The 26,313-nt window shown below is 38.7% G+C and overlaps 2 protein-coding genes and 1 long non-coding RNA gene across 5 annotated transcripts; 1 reads left to right on the top strand and 2 right to left on the bottom strand.

The window, feature by feature from the left end:
* Positions 1-42: 42 nt before the first annotated feature.
* TLP8 (tubby like protein 8) lies at positions 43-4,305 on the bottom strand. Of its 2 annotated transcripts, XM_086601964.1 has the most exons (9): positions 3,699-4,298; positions 3,497-3,611; positions 2,170-2,346; positions 2,007-2,062; positions 1,802-1,898; positions 1,341-1,430; positions 1,114-1,206; positions 757-824; positions 43-553 (listed from the first exon to the last, which is right to left on the bottom strand). In XM_086601964.1, the coding sequence occupies exons 1-9, from the start codon at positions 4,178-4,180 to the stop codon at positions 478-480; spliced, it is 1,254 nt and encodes a 417-aa protein (XP_086458090.1). In that variant the 5' UTR covers positions 4,181-4,298; the 3' UTR covers positions 43-477. The 2 variants fall into 2 exon arrangements, 1 of the variants encoding a protein (XP_086458090.1); XR_015218595.1 differs by lacking the exon at positions 43-553 and having other exon boundaries at positions 1,333-1,430; positions 3,699-4,305.
* Positions 4,306-4,429: 124 nt separating this feature from the next.
* LOC147509736 (nuclear protein) lies at positions 4,430-14,272 on the top strand. Its single transcript, XM_086601965.1, has 5 exons — positions 4,430-4,805; positions 12,442-12,659; positions 12,790-12,918; positions 13,401-13,532; positions 13,628-14,272. Exons 1-5 carry the CDS (start codon positions 4,502-4,504, stop codon positions 13,739-13,741), a joined length of 897 nt encoding a protein of 298 aa, XP_086458091.1. The 5' UTR covers positions 4,430-4,501; the 3' UTR covers positions 13,742-14,272.
* Positions 14,273-14,424: 152 nt separating this feature from the next.
* LOC147509735 (uncharacterized) lies at positions 14,425-17,928 on the bottom strand. Of its 2 annotated transcripts, XR_015218592.1 has the most exons (4): positions 16,944-17,759; positions 16,578-16,654; positions 16,262-16,393; positions 14,425-14,965 (listed from the first exon to the last, which is right to left on the bottom strand). It is a non-coding gene; the product is annotated as an uncharacterized LOC147509735 (long non-coding RNA). The 2 variants fall into 2 exon arrangements; XR_015218593.1 differs by lacking the exon at positions 16,262-16,393 and having other exon boundaries at positions 16,944-17,928.
* Positions 17,929-26,313: the final 8,385 nt, after the last annotated feature.

The raw sequence follows: 26,313 nt of genomic DNA, 5'->3' as shown, positions 1-26,313 counted from the left end.
ATGCTCAGAATCTTAGCACAAAAGAATGCAGTAACATAGAAAGAGAAACAAAAAGATGACATATGGATTAGCATCACCAGATTAACAAGTGGTTATAGTATCCGAGGACAAAAAATCTGAAGATAAAATCTACCATTTCTTTATAGCAAATATATCAGACGAATGAGTTGTTACCTATCAAAGGTCATAGGTGAATAATGAGGACACTTTTAAACAGATGAATATTTCTGAATACCTCTTCCCGCTTCATCTTTTTGCTATCATTTAACAAGGAATGTTTAGCGCACACCCACATACCACATAATTTTCAGTCTCGGTTCACCAAAACTGTGGCAATTACATTATGATCTTTTTTCTACATAGAGTAATTGCATGTTGTTCGACTTTTGTAAGTTGTCTGAGGCATGGAAGCACCAAAAAGCAGAAAATTCCTTGTGCGTTCAGAGGTTGAACTATTAAGCGATACCCATATTACCATTATATGGTGCAACAAAGCTTCGAATCAATGGATGCTAAACATATACAGAAGGCTTGGTATCCAGTCAGTGGATGTCTGCAAATAAAAAAATAGGATTTTCTTAGTTTCCGTCTTTCACTCATAGTACTATTATTCTTGCTGTTCTTATCATTACTTATGTTAGTATTTCTCTGATTATTGTTGTTATTATTACACGAGTTGTTTCTATTCAAGGTCAGTTGGCCACCAGCTCCTGTTTCATAAAATACAAATGGTTTAAGTTACAATTAAAACCTTACCTATAATCCATCACATATTTAGATTTTCCCACCCTTCCAAGCTGCAGGATCGATTGCCTTTCGTTCTCCTAACAAGGAGAAAAATAATGGTTTTCAAATTCGGAGTATACTATCAGGTGATGATGTGAAACATCAGCTATGCTATTTAAGATGTGTGATTCTGCAATCTTCCCCTTAATGTTGTTTAAAGATAAATAGTATTCATCATCAAATAGTTGGTATTCTAGCTCCACAGTCTGATTAAGTAAGCAGTACAGCTTGACAAGAAATGTCTGAAACTCCCAATCATCCAACTCGTAAATAACTGCAATTAAAGACAACTTGATTATTAAAAAAAAAAAAAAAGGACAAAATTACCTCCATTGTTAACTGGAAATTCTTGACTGAAGTTTGTATTCTGAGTCCTGCTCTCCCCCTTTCTCTAAAATCTAACTCATGTTGCTTTGAAAACTGAAAGAGCAAGAGAAAGCATAAGAAGAAGAAAAATACAAAATCAAATAAACATAGATGTTTTATCAGCGGTTGAATGTGAAGGCTTTGAGTAAATATTGGGAACTCTTGCCTGTAGACACTTACAGACTTACACTATTGTAAAGTGGAATCTTGGAGTACAGCTGCTGAGCTTTGTTCATATTCACCTCCCAGTCCTTCGGCAGTCCATTAATGTGTTGAATCTACAATACCAATAGTGTTAGACTGTCAGTTGTTTGATAGTACTAAACTTATTCGGTTTAAGTGGATCGCTAAGAATAGGCACCACACAAGCTGCAAACATGAGCAGAAGTTGCCACCCTGCCTTTAATAGAACTCAAAGAAACTCCTGAGATTAGGGTTCAATCAGCTGAGTGGTGTATCATGTGAAAGAAAATATATATATATATACATCACATTGCTCCTTAGATCATCTACAATCAGGGAATCCCGACTAAAGGGATTCACTTGATTCACTGAATGATATGATGCCTACAACTTACCACCCTGCAGTCTGCTACTAATTCAGTAGAACTTCTCATGGTTAATTCTTAATTTCTACCACCAGACTCACCTTAGTTGTATTTTTTAACTGCATGGACTGATGCTTTGGTATCCATGCCTTCAAGCTTCTGTAACTTCCAGTACAGGTGGTTATCGTCGGCACAAATCTGAAAACAAAAAGAATATTTATATCTGGATGTCCTTGATCAAAACATTACTCTTTCATTCCGTTGGAGAAAATAATTTCTAATAGAAGGAAAGTTAGATTGGCTTACCCTACAACTGCAAGAAGTAGCTTTGGTTGCTTTTTTAATTGGTCAAGCGTGCTTCCCTACAATCAAATTATTTTCCTAGAGTTAGTGGGCAAACTCTCTGGGATGAATGGTTGTGTCTTATGTACACATCACAAGGAACAAACACAAATAGATAGTACTAAACCTGGTCCCATATATGGTATCTTGACCCCATAAAGTTAGATGTTATAGTTCCTAAGATGCTTTCATCCAAACTGCATGATAAACCCTTTGCATTCTGAGCAACTGTGAATTCCGATCGTCCATTCCGTCGTCTGTGATGAGCCACAGCTAATTTTCGATCCTGTCTTCCATGACCCTCCTGCATACGGGTTTGATCGGCCTTATCTGTTAGTTTAAGGGCTCCCTAGTGTAGAGTTACTCTACAAATCAAACGTAACTGCATTATTAGTTTCTTTACTTTCTAATGCTTTATGGTTCTCTCTACGTAGTATTAACGAGATAGTGAAGTAATTATAGAGACAAAGAGGGAAACTAACTGTGAATACCTTATACATGTATCTCTTTGTTTCCAGGGAAAAGAACACTTGAATATTTTCAAAACTTCAAGAAAAACTTTCTTAATGTTCATGCATTGACATTTTATTATGTCTTTCTCAAGTCCTGATATTTGTATGTCAAAAATCAACCAAATGACAGAGTAATCAATAAAACACATGAGAACCTAATTCAGTATCCAAATTGTTATTGACTTATAGATGTGCATCTAGGGCACACTTTGAAAAGAACAAAATTTAACACACTTGCTCCTTACTGCTATAGAAAATCATCAACATTATCCTTTACTTATATGAAGAACTGGAGGTAAGGCAAATGATTCGAAATCATGAAATGTAATGATGTGGCAACAAGAGGCCCATGTCCATTGATAACCTAGTACTACAGATAAGAATAAAAATGTATTATTGTAAGACGCTAGCTAATTATGAACAAATCTACTGAAACCCAAATAAGCATGAACAAAAGTTCTTTACTCCTCCACAGCAAGAAGGTAAATGCATACTCTATGTATAAACAAATAGAGAAAAGGTCAATAACCAGAAACTACATACACCTAACATTTTCGCATGATATCAAACTATGCAATAATTAAAGTATGCGCCAGTAGCTTGGTCATAAATTATGAATCAATTCTAAGCCATATCATTTTGCAGGTTCTCTTCTTCATTGTCCTTACACAAGGCAATCAACAACTATGGACACAGAACCATCATGAATGAGCTGACAACATTCTTTAGCATGAAATAGAACAAAATGAATTATTGACGAAGGTTATCCTGCTCAAGTTTACTTATGAAGGACACCGACAAATAGTGATTTAGTACAATTTCGGCTGCTAATTTTTTTTTATCGCCCAAGTGGCAAGTTCACATAAATGACTAATGCACATACCACATAACCCAATAAGAATATGCAACATTTTGAAAATATAAATAAATAATCGAGCTCACATTGGTGTAAAGCGAATATAGTGAACCACCATCTAGTCCTTCCAATGAAGCTTCCTTGACAATAACACAAGTACACCTTCCTATATCAACAGGAAGTGGTCTACACAGCAAATACCTGGGGAAGAAGAAAAAAAAATAAGCCATCAACATTTCTACATTAAAAAATAGTAGTAAAACTAAAATGGGCATATTAAATATGAACCTATTAGGCAAAGTAGACCAAGAAGAAGCCGGTGCAGCTTCAGAATCCGAATGATCCCAAACATTCGGCTGACTCGACTTGTCAGACTCAAAACTATCCCAAACCTTCAACCCAAAACTCGTATCGGGTTCATTCAGTTGCATACATAACTGCAATGAAGATGACTTCAATAGCTTACTCTTAACACTCAATGGAGTAATGGGAAAATATTTATAATCAATGTTCCTCTCACTAAGTGGAACTAGTACATTACTGTTTTTACTTTTGGTTAAAACAGTAGTTTGTTGTTTTGAGTTGGGTGGTAGTAGATTTTCTTTATTATTTGGATTGTCAAAAAGTTGTTGGGCTAATGTTTTACGGTTAGTCATGTCACTGGTGGTTCTAGTGTGTTTGAGTTCATTGTTTGTTAAGGGGTTTAAGTAGAGTGAATTGTATGAAGATTGACGTCGAACTGGTGTTTTCTTGAAGCCACTAGTAGTCATGGATGGATGGAAATGGAAATAGTATAGAGATGGGATCTTTGCTTTTGTTTGTTATTATTATACGGGGAAAATGGATTTAGTTCAAATTTGAATTGCTTTGGGAAATGTGTGTTGGAAATTTGGAACTTGGTCACCTTTTTATTAGATTTGAATAATAATATTGGCTATTTTGGGTACCGAGCGCGAACCATGTTTGAATTAACTAATGTCTTAAATTTATAAATGGAGATCCATGAGTGAACCCGACCCGTTTCAGAAGAAGATAAAGAAACCTTAAAACGGGTGGCTCTTAAATCGTCATCACACCCAAATAAAGAAAAGATGAGCAGCGCAGTAGCGGGACTTTTTTCATGTAGCCCACTCTGGTCCCGTACTAGTAGTATTAGTGGTAGTAGAGTGAGTGCAAAAACTAGCAGCATGGCCTCCTCTACGAAAGTTGTTCCCGCCATAATAGTTGGCGGTGGACGTGTAGGAACTGCTTTGTTGGACATGGGCAATGGTCGGGACTTGATGATAAAGAGAGGGGAAGCTGTGCCTTCTGGTTTTCCTGGTCCTGTTTTGGTGTGTACCCGGAATGATGATCTGGATGCTGTTCTTGACAACACTCCTAAGTCTCGTTGGAACGGTATGTAATTACCCCTTTCCCCTTTGGTTTTCATTTCCTAATAACGCCGTTTTGTATTGGATACAAGTCAATTATTATATGTTTGACAATGAAGTTGTGTTTCTTATAATTCCAGCATGATATGTTTGAGTTGCTTAAAGGAGGTTGATAGGGTAAGGATATCTATACAAATTAGATTGAAACTCAATCTTAGGGGGTATTATCATTAGCAAAACAGATTAACAAAATTTCCATTTTGTAGAATATACAAGATAGTTGATTTTGGTACTGACTTCTGTGATTTATTTTGCTATTGGAAGTACTGTAATATTGGGTTTCATAGCTCTATAGTACTCTTAACCTGTTAACCTCCGCTGTTCTTATAGCCAAGATCAGACATACTAGCTTAGTTACTATGTGATGATTTTTCCTAATCTAGAAGCACAAGTATTTTGTTGATGATCAAAAAACAATGACAAAAATTAGATCAAGAAGAAGAAGAGATGTAGAAGATGATGAGTTGAACCACGTTCTTTAATAGCTGCCTACGTATCCCTGTGAATAGGAATAAAACTCAAAGCGTAGTTCAACTATTCTATTTATAAGAATATATGAGATTTTCCAATTAGTGTTTAACTAGGAGACCGTCTCTTGTTAAGTCTTATCTTGACTCTTCTAGAAGCCCCATGTTTGCAAAGTCAAATAGGTCTCTTTTATTGACTTAAACAATAGAAAAACATATTTAGGTTCGGAGTAGTAGTTAGAACTCCGAGCCTAGTAGTTGAGCTCCAAATTTGGAGTTCATAGTTAAGAGTTGGTTATATGAACCTACTACTCCAACTAGTTCCAAAGCCCACGAACCTGTTCCGAAGTCCGAACCTAATAGTTGAGTTCCAGATTTGGAGTTCATAGTTAAGAGTTAGTTATACGAACCTATTACTCCAACTAGTTCCAAAACCCAAGAACCTGCTCCGAACCTAATAGTTGAGTTCCGGATTTGGAGTCTATAGTTAGGAGTTGGTTATATGTACCTACTACTCCAACTAATTTCAAAGCCCACGAACCTCCACTTCTTGTCTCACTTCCGAACCTAGGAAGTGTCTCACTTCCAAACCTAGGAAGTGAGAGGATTTGGACTTGAAGTGTGTTCTGATATTTTCTACCCACACTAAGACCATATCCGAGCTTTAAGAAGATGTTGCCACGTGTTACATATCTATTTGCTAAAATATGCACACACAATTACTTTCAAGAACACAAGATGTGGTGTTCTATAATCTATTGCATAGTAGTAAAACGCCCATAGAATGAGTTTTAGAAGTGGAAGTCCTAGGGAAAACTCTGTCCATCTTCAAGACCTAAATTGGACTATCCAGGTCCATTTCCCCATTGCATTGTTGGTGATCATGTAGTTGTCTGACAAATAATCAACGCTTTTTTCCTTGCATTAGATCGTCTTTCTTTAAGTTTGTACAAAAGGAAATTGAGGTTTTTTGGTGTAAACAACCACGTCTTTTTCTTCAAAAACTAAACTGTCAAATCCAGTTTCAATCAGTTCCGGGTTTGCTACTCAAACCATAACTTCCAATTCCGGACTTATTACTTTGACTGTGTGACTTCGACATATTACCCATCAATGTTGAATTCTTTATTTAGCGAGGCAGTTTCGGATTGTGTACCGAGCAATGTCGTTTCAAGTTCAATTGATATAGCAGTTCTGGGTTATAGAGCAGTTAGAGATGTACGTCTTTCGACAGCGCCGAAAACTAAGATCCCCACTTTTGACTGGTATATTATTCCATTCGGTGATATCTCGAATTTGGGAAAGATCCGCAACACATTTTCAATTCCAAAAGAAATCAAAATTGAATATTCATGGACTGCCAACCTTGGAACCGACAAAAGTCCCTTGATATTTCTTGGACTGCTGAAAGTTGGACTCCGACTCCCCTTGCCTTCGTTAATGGCAGATGCCCTCGAGTACTTCCAAGTCTTGATCAACAGAGTAATGTCTTTGTTTGTTCGAAACGTCACATACATGCACATATTAGGCCGAAAGCACAATATATTGGTGACTTAAGGAAATCGAAGTTTTGGTAGCCAATAACCACATTAAGAACTTAAACAATTAGTTCCAGTGTTGGTCAGTACTCAGTATCGGCTTTGCTAGTGAGCCAGCACATCCATATTGATCAAGTTAGTACCGCTGCTATCAGTGCGTATTCCCAAATCCAATGTCTCACCAATCAATGTCGGGCTCTTCAATCCACAAATTTCAGTTCCGAATCCAGTACTAGGCAATGCTATTGTCGAGGCAGTTCCGAATTTGTCAAGTTACAATGCAATTCGGATAGGCCGGGTACTATAGTTGACAATGTAGTTTCGGATTCTTCCGTCCACAAAACAGTTTCGGATTTGTTAATCGAGATAACAGTACCGAACTTGGACTTTCTGTATTCCTTATTAGCTAGGAAGTGGAGTTCCGAACTTAGACAAGTTCCGAACGTGGAGTTCCAGGCAAGCTAGGAAGTGGTGTTCCAAGCTTGGACAAGTTCCGAACGTGGAGTTCCAGGCTAGCTAGGAAGTGGAGTTCCGAACGTAGAGTTCCTAACTAGCTAGGAAGTGGAGTTCCGAACTTTGACATGTTCCGAACGTGGAGTTCCTGACTAGCTAGGAAGTGAAATTCCGAACTTGGACAAATTCCGATCGTGGAGTTCCAGACTAGCTAGGAAGTAGAGTTTCGAACGTGGAGTTCCTAACTAGCTAGCTAGGAAGTGGAGTTCCGAACTTGGACAAGTTCCGAAAGTGAAGTTCCAGACTAGCTAGGAAGTGGTGTTCTTTTCTCCTTATTTACATAAATATGTATACACAGATGCCCTACTTTTCTCTCAGACGATGGTTGCACATTCGACCGTTGAAGGAAAATGACAAAAGTGTCGAATTATATTTTATACAAATTCGTATTCCGAATCTTAGAAAAATAAGGTTTTGTAGGAAAATAGGTTTGCCCCTATGTCAATTCCTGTAAATACCTTTAGTTTTGTTAATAAATAAGACTTTGTAGGAACGTAGGGTGTGCCCCTGTATTATTTCCTGTAAAGTCCTTAAATGATCTGATATCTAATACCTAAACCGACACTTATAAGCATAAGGCATTAGAACTGCTCTTAGGAGGATAAAATCCAAGCTAAGTTAAACTTTCTCCATCACACGGAGAACAACACATGAGATCTTTCACTCATCATCCCGAGAAAGTTTTCTAAAGGTTCTGATACAACTTTGGCCAACATATAGGATCTCTCACCTAACATCTAAAATGTATCCCAGCAGAAAATTATAAAAGAAACAATGCTCGAAAAGAGAAATATAACTTTTATTGAGAATTGATTGGCATAGATCATGCCCCTAGTATAGTGGAAGCAGATCCAAATTTGTGAAAATTTTGTCTCTTAGAAGCTAAGAAGTAGTGTAACATTACTTGGAAACAATACATGTTAGCATCGAGATTCACCGCTAGAGGATCTTTCATGAACATCTTGTTCCTGGTTAACTTCAAAGATGTCCTCATAAGGATAAGTTAAAGTGGTGAAGTCCCTATCCTGTGGGGGTAATTTATTACTTCCAAACGTGTCACCAGTCTTCTGTCTCTTGGACTTATCTTGATAGGAATTCCTGTCGACTAATTTGTGCTCCGACTGTGGTTCCTCATACTTCCTATCATTATAATGACTAGCAGAGCTCCTACCAACAGGAGCGGAGGTGACATTGGTTATCACTCTTTTATGAGAATATTTCCTATCCAATTGGTCTTCTTCCAGTTCCGCATACTTATTGATCCGAGCCTACAACTCTGTCATGTTCGTAGGCTTCTCTTTCTTCAAGGACATGTATAGACCAGAAGTGGGATCTAACCCTTTTCTAAAGGCCACAATGGCGAGGGTCTCATCGACGTTGTCACCATGCAATTAAGCCTCGTTAAATCTTTTGGTGAAATCCCTAATACGTTTGTCCTTTCGGATCTTCATGTCAAATAGTGCATCAGCGGTTTTAATGTAGGGTCGGTTGCAACTGAATTTCACAATGAAATTGATGGATAGCACCTTAAACTCGTGAATGCTGCCCTTGGGCAGCTTCGTGTACCAGATGAGTGTCGAGTCTGTCAAACTTGAAGCAAAATACCAACACAAATAATGATCTTTCTTAGAAAGACCCACCATTGCTTGACGATAAACGAGCACAAGAGAGACCGGATCTCCTTTTCCATTAAATTTAGAGAACTTCGGTGGTTTATAATCATGGGGGCCGGGATGTATCCACTCATAACATGTCATGAAAAAGGAGTTCCAATGTCTCCCTCGATTGCTGATTGAACAACTGACTCATCCATCTTGGTTAGTTTCGAACCTCGCAATTCCTCCAGTATTTGCGCCTTGAGCTGTGTAAGAGTAGTCAGTTCATGAATTGGAGTTCTCTCGTTGTTGTACCTCGAACCTAGACTCTCGTAGTTCTTATCTCGATGATAACGTGGTTCCGGTTCCCAAGATCGAGTAGAGGAGTTCGCAAAACTGGATCGGGGAACTGAGGGATTCCGAGGCAATGAAGGTTCCCTTGGAACTGAAAGTCTTCTTCGTACCGAGGGTGACCTTGATAGTTGTGGATTCCGAGAAAGCACATTCGGACGTCCATCCCTCGTACCTCGAGAACTTGAATACCAAGAGAAGTCAGTTCCGTGTGAACTCGAGTGTCGGGTTGGATTCGAATCTGGTTGTTCGCTATGATACCCAACGAAGTAAGGGATATAAGGCGTAGGGACGTAACCCTCACCATGGTCGACACTTGGTGGCCAGAACTGTCCCCTCGAGTTTCCATCAGTAGGCAACACCTTTGGAGGTGAACGACCCTCCTTCGTGCGGTAGTAGTTTTGGAAAAAATGTAAACGAGCCTCCTGCCGACCACGTTCGGCCATCACAACATCCATAACGGCTTGGTTGGTTATGGCAGATTAGGGAGTATCGTTGTTAGGCTCATCTTCCTCACGCCCCTGTCCAAAACGACGATCTCCTCTACGTTCAGATTGTCTTTGAGAAGTAACATGTGGGTTATGGATCTCGTTATTCCCTTGATTCGCGTTAGCTCTTGTAGTAACCAAGATTTTGAATCAAAGTGAAGAAAAGAATTTTTTTAAAAAAAATAACAAACCCAAGAAAAATTGGTGGGTAGGAAAACCAAGAACCGAAAAAAATTCGACCAAGAAATCAAATCAATTCTGTATGGTGTTCCCACAGACGGCGCCAATTGTGTGATGACTTTTCCTAATCTAGAAACACAAGTATTTTGTTGATGATCAAAGAACAATGAGAAGTATTGGATCAAGAAAAAGAAAAGATGAGTTAAACCACGTTCTTTAATGGCTGCCTACGTATCCTGTGAATAGGAATCAAACTCAAAGCGTAGTTCAACTATTTTATTTATAAGAATAGATGAGGTTTCCCAATTAGTATTTAACTAGGAGACCGTCTCTTGTTAAGTCTCATCTTGACTCTTCTAGAAGCCCCATGTTTCCCAAGTCAAATAGGTCTCCTTTATTGACTTAAACAACAGAAAAACATGTTTAGGTTCGAAATAGTAGTTAGAGCTCCGAGCCTAGTAGTTGAGCTCCGGATTTGGAGTTCATAGTTAGGAGTTGGTTATATGAACCTACTACTCCAACTAGTTCCAAAGCCCACGAACCTACTCCGAACCTAGTAGTTGAGTTCCGGATTTGGAGTTCATAGTTAGGAGTTTGTTATACAAACCTACTACTCCAACTAGTTCCAAAGCCCACGAACCTGCTCCGAACCTAGTAGTTGAGTTCCGGATTTGGAGTTCATAGTTAGGAGTTGGTTATACAAACCTACTACTCCAACTAGTTCCAAAGCCCACGAACCTGCTCCGAACCTAGTAGTTGAGTTCCGGATTTGGAGTTCATAGTTAGGAATTGGTTATACGAACCTACTACTCCAACTAGTTCCAAAGCCCACAAACGTCCTCTTCTTGTCTCACTTCCCAACCTAGGAAGTGAGAGGATTTGGATTTGAAGTGTGTTCTGGTACTTTCTACCCACACCAAGATCATATCCGAGCCTTGAGAAGATGCTGCCACGTGTTACATATCTATTTGCTAAAATATGCACACACAGTTACTTTCAAGAACACAAGGTGTGGTGTTCTATAATCTATTGCATAGTAGTAAAACGCCCACAGATGAGTTTTAGAAGTGGAAGTCCTAGGGAAAATTCTGTCCATCTTCAAGACCTAAATTGGACTATCCAGGTCCATTTCCCCATTGCATTACTCGTTTTGCATACCAATGACTTGGCTAGTTCTCAGAAAATTGTCTCGGTAAAACACAACTCTTTCAGAGCTATCATCTCATAACCGTGATGACAGAACTCCTTGTTTAACGTCATTCTAACTGAACAAAACCATACCCTTGGGATACAGATCAGATTTTATTCAAACATGTGACACCATTAGACCGTGGTACCGTGTTACAAATGATAAGGTTGGGTTAATGAGAAGAACTGAGGGGTGGAGGAAGAAGTGCACCAGGACAGGCAGATGGCGACGGAGGAAATATGAGTCAAAACAAGAAGAGTAGAAGACTTAGATGACTTATTTGATTCTGAGGATGAGATGCTGGATCTGGAAATTTTTGATAGATATTATAGCGTGGAAGTGAATGGGGAAGACGAGGAGGGAGGAATGAGCAAAGAAGATGGGGAGGAAGATGAAGGTTAGGTTGGAGTGGGCTGGTCATAGAACAGTGTGGGGGTTGGGCTTTGTCTATATATTTTGTTGCCTGTTCATCTGTTGTTGTTTTTTTGGTCATCTCTGTTTTTACTTTCAGGGTGTATGGGTATCGGTCTTGAATAATTAGCTTATGGCTAATAATTCAAGTGTTGTCATAATCCTTTGATTATGCTAGCATATTAATTTTTACGTATTAAAAAAATATTGTAGCGCCAAACTTCTTGTGACATGTTGGACAAACAAAAGCACACATCGAGTTATATATCATTTTGTCAAAGTCATGCCATACTTTTCCTACATTTAGGACTGAATGACACTGTATCACAAGTGTTCTATCAGGTTTTTTTTAATGAGGTAGGTTCCTTGCACTGAATAGAATCCTACCTTTAGATACACACTAGATTTTGTCAAGCGCCTCATTCCAAACACTTAACTTGGCACTATATAACAAGCAAGCACTTATCTTGGCACCATTTATCAAACATTCTACCCAGATTCATGATATGCTAAGGTTCCTTGGGCAAAGTTGGTCAAAGTGAAGAAACTGTTGCTTTACAACTATTTTTCAGTTATGTACAAGAAAAAGGCCAAGAAAGAGAAAGGAAGAAAATAAGAAAGTAATCCATGGACAAACAAAGTTCCGCCAGTACCAGATAAAGCTATTGGTACAGTGTTGTGGGAAATATATATGAGATTAAAACTAAAATATTGGGGAAGAAGCATATAGAGATAGAAAACATTCAATAATATGACCAACATCTGTTGCAAGAATTTTCTCATTCGCTTTCCATTCAATACATGAAGCTATCACCTACTATTCTAATCACTGCTTCAACTGCTATCTTTGGGACTTACTATTTGAGCAGATTTGGTGTTTTTCCAGAATGGGATGCTGGAGCCGTGGCTTCATAGTAAAGGCCTTAATGACGTTGAACAAGTTTTGGCTTATTTTGCTGTATCGAAGCTCGGAGAACCTCCTGTTGATGGGAAGACTGATACCAATCCAGAAGGCTTGACTGCTGCGTATGGAAAATGGGCATCTGCTGTCGCAACAAGATTACAAGCAGGAGGACTTTCTTGCAAGGTAGATTAATGATGGTTTTTTCCAATGATCTGATTGGAACAGTTATTGGTTAATTTCAATTTTGGATGAAACGATAAATTTTGAATATTTGTGTTAAAATTTTGTCAACTTGATTTTGGATTTTCGATAGGTACTTGATAAGGAAGCTTTTCAGAAGCAAATGTTAGAGAAATTGATCTGGATATGTGCTTTTATGCTTGTTGGAGCCCGTCATCCAGGTGCTACTGTGGGTGTTGTGGAGAAAGAGTATCGTTCTGAGGTAAAGCTTATTCAACCTTGTTAGTTGAGTCGATCCTCGTACTGAACCTTTAGTCCTCTTTGAGATTTTATTTTATTTTTAGTAGTTGATCCCGATCATATTGAACAAAAGACATTTTTGCTAACCATATTGCGTCAGAAAGTAGAAGTTGTCAAATGGTTAGAATAGTTTAAAACTAGTGCCTACTGCCTACTATCAGTTGACTTGTGCTGGTAGCTCATCACATAAGTGTGAACATAGAGCATTAAACGCCATAATTATGGTCATAGCATTCTTGAAAATCATGCATACAGTAGTTAAACTACCACCTAAATGTATCCATTGATAAGAGTATGTTTAATTATTTATTGATTTCAACATGTTAAATGAAAAAGATATTTTACACCAGCAAATGTCTTCGGATGTTATTTTCGAAGAATCATAATTGAGAGGTTAGCATTGAAACACGGAAACTAGAATCACTCTGCTAGTCTTGTTTGCAGGTTGCAAGCCTCATTTCCGAACTTGCATCTGCTGCGGCCGCAGAGAAAGGACTATTATTCGAAGAAGCAATGGTGGAAAGGCTGTGCGCTTATTCAAGGGCTGTTGCTCACTTTCCAACTGCTGTTAAAGAGGTAAACCTGTTGTTGCGTGCATAATCTAACATCCTATCTTGCATTCTTGCACTGCATCCATTATGCTTCTTACGCTGGGTTTCAATTGCATGCAGTTTAAGTGGAGGAATGGTTGGTTTTATTCACTCACGCAGCAAGCAATTACAGAGGGAAAGCCAGATCCATGCCCCTTACATACAGAATGGCTCAAGGAACTGAAGATCATATAAAAGACTAAACTGCATCTGTCAGCTTTGTGCTTAACTGCTTTTTAGATACTCTAGAAGTAGGAATCCTCTGAAAATTTTCATCAGTCCCATCTTCCTGTGTTTATCTTCACAACAGCATAAGCCAGTAAGAATTCCATTGGCGTAATGGTTAGCCAGATTATTCTCTGTTTGTTGATTGTTAGAACCATATATTTTCTGCAATGTCCGGATGTGAAGATATTCAACAAGACTACTTCTTCTCCCGTCAACCTGATGCAATATCTTCATCTGTCAAGGCTTATTGCTCACACCCCTTGACAGAAAATACATATTATGTAGTGTTGGATGCCCAGTTGAGATTGAAATTCACCACTAGGCGTTGTTGTTAATATCCAGAACATGACTTAATTCAGTTCAGTCGTGTAATGGAACAAGGTCCATTTCTGTGAGTAAACCCGAGTGATGTTCCTAAATTCTCATTTATTGTTTAAATAGTTTATACCTGATGATCTCTCAAATGATTCATTATATCATATTTGTCCTTTTGCCATAGTTTGTGTTTTGTCTGGAGTTTTTTTTGTATGATCTCATCGTTGTTGGCTTTGGAGGTAAAAACCTTTGAAGCTGCAGATTAAATGTGAGCATGTCCAAATGTTGTTGGTGGAGATAACTCCTTTAGAAGTACAATAGATTTAGGAAAAGTATTTCTAGTAATTGAAACATTTTCATTAAAAAAGAGGATTGAAACCATAGTATTCTCACTTATCCAACCTTACAGCCATTTAAAACCAACATTGTTTCATACGTCCATTTCAAGCTCCTACCTCGACTATAATAAAAGCTGCTGGGTGTGGAGGTAGTTTCCAACTTTCCATTATTTGGGAAAGAGGGTTTTCCTCAATTTCTTATTCTCTTTCAAATAGAGTTTCTGTTCGGTAATCTCACATCCCTCTTGATCTTCTTCTCCATGCTCGGCCCAAAATATTCTGATAAGAACCTTTTCACATTGAGTACCCATCTCCAAGTTGGCAGTCGATTGGCTTATCTTACAACAGGCCAGACTGACATGCCTCTTGGCTGAAATCAGATTGCGCCTTGGATGAGGGCCGCTAGCTCCCAGAATGAGGTCAAACGAATTCTAAGGGAGTGAACACATTTACCCTTTGGCTTTGCTGTTTTTCCCCATATGAACGGCCACCTTGGGCTTAATGTTTAACCCCATAATCTGAATACCGTATTCAAACACTGCACGCAAAGACGCATATTACAGACAATAACAATATTACTATTAATAATGAAAGAAACTCGTTTAATTAATGGTTATAAGAACAAAATATATGAGATAAACTTGATAGGATTATATATTAAAAGCATTACTTTTGTAATAACTCTAATTCTTTATATTTTGAATGAGAATTATATGGACAAATATTATGCATATTATATATGTTATTAGTTATATGCATGCGTCTAATACTTTATGTTGTAGATGATATGGTGTGTAATGACACACTGAAGATCATATCATCAGTACCTTATAAAGTATAAATAAGCGTTCACAACCTAGATGAATTTGGACAAACCATTAGTACGGTTGTAGTATAATCTGGTATTAGTCTATCTTGACTACAAGATTACACTAGTACACTTTGTGTGTATTGAACAGGATCAAGTGAAGTTGTTTCTCTTTATACTGACTATATAAGAAAACAAACACCTCTGTTATTATGGATGTTTGTCCTCTTAATCCGGATATAATAACGGGCACTTACGTGCATTGTACATTGTTTTAAATCATCAGTGAGTAAAATTCATTTGTGAATCAACAAACTCGATGGATTGGGTAATGACATTGTATGTAAGGTGTGTTGTTGATTATAAAAGGAATCCGTGACCCGCAGAAAGTTGGGCTGATGATGTCCCCTTGAGGAGCTCATAAGGATTGTCATGTAAACCCTGCAGGTGGATTTAATCCGACATGACAATGAGGTTGAGTGGTACTACTTAAGGACATAAGAAGTTGATTAATGTAGTTGTCAGTAACTTGACTTAATCAACGAACATATAATATGGAGCTCATATACGTAATTTGGGATTAGGGCGGTAGTGCAACAATGACCTTTAGTGGAATAAGTCATTTGTTGACGGACTTGGGCCGTGTGTTCTGGGCAAACATAGGAAACTTAAGCCCGTCAGGAGACCTAACCCTAATTTCTCCTCATGGTCCCTGTTGTAGCCTATATAAATAAACATTTTTCTTCTTGGCCGAAATTATCAGTTTTGGTGATAGAAAAAGATAGGCAAAGAGAAAGAGAAAGGGTGGTAGATAACGCCCACACAACATCCATTCTAAGGATAGGAATACAACAGAAGATCAAGAAGTTGCTGATTCGTAGAGCTTGGATTCTCAGAGATATCACAGCTAATCTAAAGGTATGAATCATAACTAAATCGTGAGAACCCTTTATTCCGCTGTGCATGGGTTTTCGCAGTTTGTAGTAAATCATTACATGCAACCATAACGGTTCCTACAAAACTGACCTCAGCTAATTCTTTCCGACTATTGGTCTGCCATAGTTAGGTTCATATACGCGACCCTCTTTCTCAACTCCTCAAGAAAGGGAATTCCTGTGGTTGCAAAGAACAGACCACAATTCCAAATTCGAGATGTGCCTGCAAATACTTGATGAGCGAGTACAATGGACTTAATCTTTTTATTCATCTGAAAGAAATACCCATTCTCGAGCAAAGACTTTATGAACTGCAAGATTCCTTAAGATGTCTGTAATTGCAATCAATTTCCCAAGAGACAATTGATAAGATTCCAGTTGCTAGGAAATAGATAAGATGAACTAACCTAAAGTATCTCCATCTTCATATTTGCCTATCGTAGTTGAGTCGACCGAAGGTGCAACTGTCTCTCAGTTCATCAACCTTCAAATGAGACATCAGAATTACATAAATTGTGGTTGTGTCTGTTGTGTGTGCGTTAAGAACTCAAAGAATTGAATCTACAACAGGAACCTATCAATATTCAACAAAAATGATAAGTATATGTCAATCTTAAGTCATATATACTCATTACATTTATTATTAGAACATACAATCTGATTCCTAACATCTGAATCCTTTTGTGAACAAAATGAACAATAAATGGCATTCATCAAAATAGTGAAGTAGGCATGTAATGAGATAAGTATATTTAAACCAAAAAAGAGCTTACCCTGATCAATGGTATTGGAGCTTTCACCAATTACGATGATAATTCTTCGTTCACCACACGAAAGTGGGGAGTCCCCGTCCAGTCCTTGCATCTCTTATGTAGCTCTGGATGGCATCCAATGATGTCAAGAAAATAAAGTGTTGGTAGGTCGAGTAGCCACTTTGGTAACTTTCTCAAATTCTTGCAATTCTGAGTTCTTAGAAGTAGAAGTCTAGGGGCATTTCGTAATTCCTCCAGCAATGATGTTAACTGAGGCAAACAGTCCAAGGTTAAAGAACGAAGGGCAATGAGGTTCTGAAAATCAACCGATACGATTTCTAAGTCTGGACAATGACTAAATGTCAAAGTCTCAAGGGTTGTTAGATGTTGCAGGGATGATTCAGATAGATATTTTAGATTTTGACAATGCCCAATGACCAATTCCTTGAGAGAAGCCAGATTTCGTAATCCCTCCGTCAGAGATTCCAACCCTCCACAAAAATAAATCTTCAAGATTCGTAGTGTCATCAGGTTTTCTAGTTCCGTAGGAAGCCTTGTTAGTTTATAGCACACCCGGATGATCAAAGTATGCAGCAACCTAAGGCTTTGTAGAGGTGCTTCTGAAAGAGTTTCACCTTATCAAATCCCATAATACATAGGGACGAAAGATTGAGCAGTATGTGCTTCCACCGAATTCAACTGAGGATCGTTCCATCTCTCCAGGGTTTACTGTGAAGAAGGGAGCGGCATGGGTAATCTCAGTTTGGGGGATACACGAAGTTCCAATCTTTGAAGGCGAGAAGGGAGAATTAGACATTCAGAAGACCATCCCTCCACATTAGGCATGAGCCGAAGTTCTAGGGAAGTCAGTTTTGGAAATGTCGTAGAAGATCCAACCCAACCAGGAAAAATCACACCTGGGTACCCCTCAATAAACAACTCTTGTACGTTGGCGTGAGGCAGAAGTCTTTCTAATACCTTTTTGCCATTGTTTTTGTCAACACCTGTCCACATTAAGCGTAAAGATGAAAGGTTCTCCTTACTCCTTAAGTTGGCTTGTTGAGCATCTCATGGATAACGCACATGTTGAAGCCCTTTTATTTTTGTTGGAACTCTCAGCTCAGTGAAGATGGTTCAGCATTTCCGACTCTACTAGTGTTAGTGTTGGGGTTAATACCTATATCAATCGATCCCTACTACACAGATAATTTGTAATATAAAACACTACAATTCTAGACAAATTCTAAATATCCACTACAACCAACCTAGCATGCACAACTCTCTAAACAACTATCAACAACAAATAATAATGTAAAGAGAAGAGCAAGCATAGCACAACACAAAGATGTACCGTGGTTCGGCCAATTGTGCCTACTTCCACAAGAGCTAATCCTTCTATAAAATGGAAAAAAATATTACTATCACTCCTTTCAGTCTCTCACATTACTATATGACTCCTCTCTCCTTACAAGTTTTTCTGGATGCAAGGGTTTTCTCACAATCTTAATTGCTCTCAAAATTGGGTTTTATCTGACTTGTGTTGTCTTTTTCGTGTGTTAGGTTTTCCAAAACCTTGTTTTAGATTTTATATACCAAAAACAAAATTCGCGGTTACTGTAGCGAATTAGAAACCGCAATTATAGGCATGGGCACGGGCGCGATCTCGGCAAAGGCCAATGTCGAGCGCAAGGCACGCTCTCAACAACCTGTTTCGTTTTCCAGTACCAAGGGCGCGGGCACGCTTTGGTCTTATACCAATCTGAGCGCGCTCGCGCTCAGACCTCTTCACGCAAACATTACTGATTTCTCCTTCTTCCTCATGTGAGGGATAACTCCAACAATTTCCCCCTCCCGAACAGTAAGGGGGGAAACCTCCATGCAATTTCCAAATCAATAGGAGAAGTGTGATACCATTCCGGCGGTAACACAACAAACATTAAACTTACTTTTGGGTAAGACTTTGGTCATCATATCCGACCCGTTCTTGTCGGTATGGATTTTCTCAATACACAAATGCTTGTCTTTGAGTACTTCTCTAATCCAATGATAACGCACATGTATGTGCTTGGATCTAGAATGAAAACTCGGATTCTTGCTCAAATGGATGGCGCTCTGACTGTCATATAGAACTACAAACTGCTTCTGTTTTAGCCCTAGTTCATCGAAGAACCTCTTCATCCATAGCATCTCTTTGCAACAGTCAGTGGCTGCAATATACTAGGCTTCTCTAGTGGAGAGGGCAACACACTTTTGCAACTTAAATTGACAAGAAATTGCTCCCCCTACAAAAGTAACCAGATAACCGGAGGTGGACTTCATCGAGTCAACATCACCTGCCATGTCTGCATCAGTGTAGCCTTCAAGTAAGGGCTTACTTCCACCAAAACACACACACGATTTGGAAGTGCCCTTGAGATATCTCAATATCCACTTAACACCTTCCCAATGCTCCTTACCCAGATTTGACAGAAATCGACTTACAACACCAACGGCGAAATCAATATCCGGTCTTGTACACACCATTGCATACATAAAGCTACCCACTGCGGATGCATATGGAATCTTTTCTATCTGACTCTACTCATGTTCACCCTTTGGACACATATCTTTGGTCATGCAGAATTGGCCACCAAGCGGACAACTGACTGGCTTTGCTTGATCCATGTTGAATCTCTTCAACACCTTCTCAATGTAGCTTTCTTGAGAAAGCCACAACTTTCCACTCTTTCTGCCACGAGTGATCCGCATCCTAAGTATCTGCTTTGCTTGACCCAAATCCTTCATCTCAAAGGACTTACTCAAGTCTTTCTTCAACTTGGATATTTTGTTAATGTTCGGGCCAACTATCAACATATCATCCACATACAACAAAAGCACTATGAAATCCCCATCAGGAAATTTCTGAACAAACACACAATGATCAGAAGAAGACTTCTTGTATCTTTGCTTCACCATAAAGGAATCAAACTTTATGTACCACTATCTCGGTGCCTGCTTCAACCCATACAAGTTATTTATCAGCTTGCATACTAGGTGCTCCTTGCCTTTGATCTCAAACCCCTCTGGCTGGTTCATGTAGATATCTTCTTCAAGGTCTCCATGAAGAAAAGTTGTCTTAACATCTAGCTGCTCAACCTCCAGGTTCATACATGCGGCCAGACCCAATACCACCCGGATAGAAGTTATCTTCACTACAGGAGAGAAAATTTTATCAAAGTCAATCCCTTTCTTTTGACCAAATCCCTTTACAACAAAGCGAGCTTTGTGCCTTGGGTGTGGATTATTCTCCTCATGCTTGACTTTGTAGATCCACTTATTCTTGAGAATTTTTCTTCCTTCCGGTTTCTCAACTAACTCATAAGTGTGATTCTTATGCAAAGAATCCATCTCATCATACATGGCCTTCAACCACTTTTCTTTTTCTATACCTTCAAAAGCCTCTTGATAGTACATAGGTTCTCCACCATCAGATAGTAAAACATACGTATGTGGTGGATACCTGGTTGAAGCTTGTCTCTCTCTGTCAGACCTCCTTACCCCATCTTCGTTTGGCTCAAGAGAATACACTTCTGCTTGCTCAGGTGGTGGTTCATGCACTTCATCTGTATCTTTTATATCAGTAGGTTCTATCCCATCATAAGCAATAGGATCATCATCATGAGCTTCAAACCCATGGTTCTTTACATTTTCAATGCCTTCTGCATGTTCCACAGTAGGAACTTCTGGTTCTGAATCAACAAGATCATTAGTGAAAGCTTGTAGCTTCTCACCCTCCTCAAAGTCTGCTATGGTTTGGTCTTCCAAGAACACAACATCTCGACTTCAGATTACCTTCTTGTTAATCGGATTATAGAGTTTGTAGCCAAACTTCTCATCCCCATAACCCAGAAAAATGCACTACTTGGCTTTGTCATCAAGCTTGGATCTCTCATCCTTGGGAATATGAACAAATGTCCTGCACCCAAATACCCTCAAGTATCTATAATCAATATCTCTGCCTGACCATACTCTCTCTGGATAATCACTATTCAGAAGCTTTGACGGCGATAGGTTGATTACAAGCACGGCTGTACGCATTGCTTCTACCCAGTAACTTCTAGGCAACTTAGAGTGAGACAACATGCATCTCATCCTCTCTATAATGGTCCGGTTCATTCTCTCGACTATTCCATTTCTGTTGCGGTGTCTTGCGAACGGTCTGCTCATGACGAATCTCATGACTCTTGCAATACTCTTCACACGACCCTATCTACTCACCCCCATTATCTGAGCGAATACACTTCAAAGGCTTCCCTATCTCTCTTTCCACCATGCTATGGAAAGTCTTGAACACACCAAGTACTTCATCCTTGGTCTTTAGACTATATGCCCATATCTTTATTGACGCATCATCAATAAGAGTAAAGAAGTACAAAGCTCCCCCGTGGGACTTTACTTTCATAGGACCTTATAAGTGCTCAAAAAGTGTAATTTAACCCTTGATTATGCCTCTTGTTTAGCCATCTTAGTGGACTAATAGTGTTTATAAATTATGTTTTATGATTCTACAGGTGAAAAAGAGAGTTTTGTGGAATATTATAGAAAAAAGGGTAAAACGGAGCAATTCAGAACATTAAGGATCACATGGGAAGCCCGTGGACAATCATGGAGAAGGCCAAGGAATTGGAGCTATTAAATATGCGACTTTGGATCTATTTTAAAGCCTATTTGGAAGGCCAAGGCCAAAGGATTCGTTGCTTGGACCAAAGCCCGCAAAAGATGATAGAAGGATAGAGCAGAAGAGACAAAATAGACTTCCGCATCTGGGACGCATGGATCGCGCGTCCAGACGCATTTCTCGCGTCTGAGACGCATGGATTGTGCTTCCAGACACATGAAATGACACTGTAGCCAATTCCTTCTCAGTTTTGGATACGAAGTTGGATTCTGAAAGAAGTCTATTTGTATTAGAAAACAAATGGCGGTTTGGAATGCTTCTATAACTCATTGTAACCCCTATAAATAGAGAACCTAAGTGCCTCATGTAATTTGCCAATTCACCTATACTCTTGTCTCCAGAACTTTAGGCAGAGAGAGATTAATAATAAAATATTCGGTTTTAACTAGCTGAGTCTTAATAAATTAGTCTTTAAAGATAGAGCAGAAGAGACAAAATAGACTTCCGCATCTGGGACGCATGGATTGTGCTTCCAGACGCATGAAACGACACTGTAGCCAATTCCTTCTCAGTTTTGGATACGAAGTTGGATTCTGAAAGAAGTCTATTTGTATTAGGAAACAAATGGTGGTTTGGAATGCTTCTATAACTCATTGTAACCCCTATAAATAGAGAACCTAAGTGCCTCATGTAATTTGCCAATTCACTTATACTCTTGTCTCCAGAACTTGAGGCAGAGAGAGATTAATAATAAAATATCCGGTTTTACCTTATGTTCTTTGACTCTTCTTCTTCTCGTTCTTCGTGTTCTTCCTTCTTTATGGAAGGCTAATCTTCTCCTTCAAGGGAGGAGATGAAGCCGGTGTTTAAGGTTTAATGATTCTTCTGGTTCATGGTGTTCTTCAATCAGATTAGTTCTTTATGTTTTTAGTTATTAGTCCAATTGCCCAGACCAGGGGATGGAAGTATAGATTAAGGTTTTTATTTATTGCAATCGAATATCATGCTAGTTTAGGGTTTTATTTATTGCAATTGAATATTTGCTAGTGACATACTTTTATTTATTGCAATTGAATATAATGCTAGAATATGGTTTTATTTATTGTAATTGAATATTATACTATTATTCTCTTTTTTTTTTTTTCTAGTTGTGTAATGTTTTAGAGTAAGGGAAGTATTCCTTGTGTTTGCCTTAGATGGTGATTCATTGAATAGCTGACCAAGCTCACATAAAAGGAAAGAAGATATTAGTAACATGAACATAGGAACAACCTTAAGTAGAGTTATTGTTAACGATATTTCGTCCAAGAAGGCATCGGCACTCGGCTTCGATTGCCTAATTGTAGTCTACTTGTGAGAACAACCATGAAGCAAAAGGTCATTGAATCAAAAGTTTTGGTGGATTCTAATCTCTTGAATTCCCTCTCTTATAAATTCTCAATAGTTTAGTTAGTTTAGTTTAGTTTAGCATTAGAATCTAAAATCTCTACAATCATAGTTTTTAATCCCTCAAACCCCCTTTCCAGTCCTATCCTTCACATAACATACACTTAAAAGTGGAACGATACCCTACTCATCCTTTACTTATTGAGGGATAATTAGGTTTTGATACGCTTCCATTTGTTCAACGACCATCATCTATCTACATATACCATACCACTAATAAACACAAAAAGGAGTGAGTGTCAAATAGCGCCACTGCCATTTTAAGTTGTTTATGTTTAACGTTTTCTTTCAAGATTAGAACTTTGGATCTTGAGGTAATTTTAGCCACATCATCCATCCTTTTGAGAAAGAGAGAAGCTTGAAGGACATCTTGAAGACAAGATCTACCATCCAGGTTAGTCGAATCTTCATTCTTTTTTTTTCATTCTTAGTATAGTTGCATCATAGTTTAGTTTTATTGCTTTCTAGTATAACTGCATTTAGGACCTTTTTAACAATTGAAGTTGTAAGCCAACACAATGAAATATCAAACTCTAGTGTTTCTTGTCTGAATCTTGATAAACGAACTATCATCTCTGGGTCGTGGTACTTAAGCAATCCAAGTGATTCACTATAACTCTAGAAGAGACAGCTTTAGACAACGGGCGAGATACTAGCTGCAAAGCCCAACCCAGTTGAAGGAAAGTAGTTTTGCATATTAGTATAATTTAAAATAGTTGTATATTAGTTTAATTACATTCAAACGTAGTAGGATAGTTTTCATCATCTTAATATAGCAAGAATACTAGACAGGATTGATACAATGGCCGCACGCAATGATGGAGGTGTTGTGGACCTGAATAATCCTAAAGCTATCCTACCCATGCAAGCACAACAGAGGAAGAAGCTGAGTGATTTCTATTCACCAATCATTGGAGACCCACCCAACAGTATTGTTTTTCTAGAGACAGAATCTAACCAATTTGAACTTAGAGCATCAGTCATCTCTATGCTTCCAAAGTTCAATGGTTCAGACAATGTTCAGCCATATGTTCACATGAACAAATTTCTACCAGTCCTCAGAACTTTCAATAACCAGAATATCAAAGATGAGAGTATCAAGTTGATTCTTTTTCCGCTCTCACTCGAAGGTAAAGCCTCCGAATGGTTAACTGCACAGCCGATCAATTCAATAGACAACTGGGAGAAGTTGAGAACAAAGTTTATAAACAAGTTCTACCCACCCCAGAAGACAAATGCCATGCAGCAAGCCATCAACAATTTCAAAGGGAAGGCGACTGAAGAATATCATTGTAGTTGGGAGCGATTCAACAATCTGCTAGTCTCGTGTCCACATCATGGATACGAAAAGAGCACACTTGCTCATTTTTTCTATCGAGAACTCTCGATAATGAACAAGTAGATGATACAGTCAATGCACAGAGGCAAGTTTACATCAATGGATGGAGAGGAAGCTTACAACTTTCTCGAGAATTTAGCTGAAGAAACATAACAATAGACTACTAGCAACGAGGATGTAGCTAGCATGGAGGGGGAGCCAAAGCAATTTGGTTACCAAGCACATGAACAATCAGATCAAGAACTGAAGTCTACATTGGCCAGCCTGGCCACCAGCATTGAAACTTTGAGTAAGAAATTCAACCAATTCTCCATGAATCCCTCCAAGATTAACAAGTCTCAAGATAAATCTCTCCCAGTCATGCAAGCTAGCCGATACTGCGAAGTCTGTTCGGACACTTCCCATGCAACTCTAGAATGTCCTGGTTACCGTCAACATTCATCAGTTGGAGAGTACAATATAAACTCATTTCAGAGGCCCAACCAAGGTGGTAATAACTTTCAAGGCAATTATTGGAGATAGAACGCTGGACCCCCATGTTCTCAAGATCAAAGTTATATTCTACAGACAAGTCAAGCTTCACAGTTGGTTCCTCAACAACAATTATACTCTCAGCAGAATTCCAATACAAGTGGAGAGTTAGTGCCTGATCCTAGGAGAAATTATGCCGCACCCGCTAACCTGGAGAATGTTATTACTTTGCTATCACAGAAAAATCAGAAGTTTGAAAGTGTTCTAGAGCTTCTTGCACAGTCTCAACTCAATCTCCAACAATCTCAGGCTAGTCAATGTTCTAGAATGGAGTCTCTAGAAGCTAAGGTCGACCAACTCACTACTGCTTTGTCTATAAAGACACAAGCCATTCAACCTAGCTTATTGGAACCAATATCGAAGAGTGAAGATGTATGCCACATTAAGACAACTACTAGTACTGATCACCTCCATGATCATGTCAGCTTAGTTACTATTCTTAGATCAGGATTGAAGATAGACAACAAGGTTGACTTACCTTCTCATGATGACATTGCTACAGAGCAATCGATCAACATTTCAAATGAAGATCGAAACGAAGTAGGAGAAATCCTTTCAACTCCCATTTGTCAAGATAACCAAGACAAGATATGCAAGAATGCCAAAGAGAAAGAAAAGCAGACACATGCTGATGTGTTTGTACCGAAGGAACCTTTTCCTATGTTTTTTGCTTAAAGCAAAAAGGATAAGCAATTTTTAGAGATGAAGGATGCATTTGAGAAAGATAACATCAATATCCCCTTTCTCAAAGTGATCAAGCAGTTGCCATCATATGCCAAATTCTTGAAGGATGCATGCAACATAAAGAGAAGTTACTCATTTCCAAAAGCGAGCATTTCTAGTTTGGACAAACAACATCTGTTATCCATCAGCAAGCTCCAGTCAAGCTCAAAGATCCAGGAAGTCCTACAACATCATGCAAGATATGAGAAAAATTCACGGGTAATGCTCTTTTAGACCTTGGTGCTAGTGTTAATCTCTTGCCATATCATGTGTACCAAGCGTTGGGCCTGGAGAACATAAAGCCTACACAAGTCAAATTAAAGTTGGCTGACCGTTCTACCAAGATTCCCAGAGGCATAGTTGAGGATGTTCTTGTTCAAATAGCTGATTTCTACTATCCAGTAGATTTCATTGTGATAGACACCCAGGAGGCCTTTGATAAAATTCCAATTATTCTAGGCCGACCTTTCCTCGCTACAGCAAAAGCTTTGATAAATTGTTACAACGGTGAAATGAAGATCAACTTTGGTAAGATGTCCATGGACATAAATATTTTTCACCTGTTGCATAAGGATTGTGATGACACCGAAGGTGGAGAGGTGTACTTCCTTGATAGCATGATACAAGAATCCTTCCCATTCAAAGATACAATTGAGAGTGCTCAATCTATAGAAAACTGTGATGAACCTGAGAAC

Source organism: Coptis chinensis, chromosome 3 (assembly GCF_015680905.1).
Source record: "Coptis chinensis isolate HL-2020 chromosome 3, ASM1568090v1, whole genome shotgun sequence".
NCBI classification, from domain to species: Eukaryota; Viridiplantae; Streptophyta; class Magnoliopsida; order Ranunculales; family Ranunculaceae; genus Coptis; species Coptis chinensis.
This window is presented reverse-complemented; position numbering and strand designations above follow the sequence as displayed.

What these genes read in the sequence shown, in the direction of transcription:
- TLP8 (XM_086601964.1), bottom strand. Translation starts at nt 4,180, where the DNA reads ATGACTACTAGTGGCTTCAAGAAAACACCAGTTCGACGTCAATCTTCA. An exon ending in GATACCATATATGGGACCAG is followed by an intron (nt 2,063 to 2,169) that starts GTTTAGTACTAT and finishes ATTTGATTGTAG; the next exon opens with GGAAGCACGCTTGACCAATT. An exon ending in CTACTTCTTGCAGTTGTAGG is followed by an intron (nt 1,899 to 2,006) that starts GTAAGCCAATCT and finishes TTTTGTTTTCAG; the next exon opens with ATTTGTGCCGACGATAACCA.
- LOC147509736 (XM_086601965.1), top strand. Translation starts at nt 4,502, where the DNA reads ATGAGCAGCGCAGTAGCGGGACTTTTTTCATGTAGCCCACTCTGGTCC. An exon ending in CAGGAGGACTTTCTTGCAAG is followed by an intron (nt 12,660 to 12,789) that starts GTAGATTAATGA and finishes GATTTTCGATAG; the next exon opens with GTACTTGATAAGGAAGCTTT. An exon ending in AGAAAGAGTATCGTTCTGAG is followed by an intron (nt 12,919 to 13,400) that starts GTAAAGCTTATT and finishes TCTTGTTTGCAG; the next exon opens with GTTGCAAGCCTCATTTCCGA.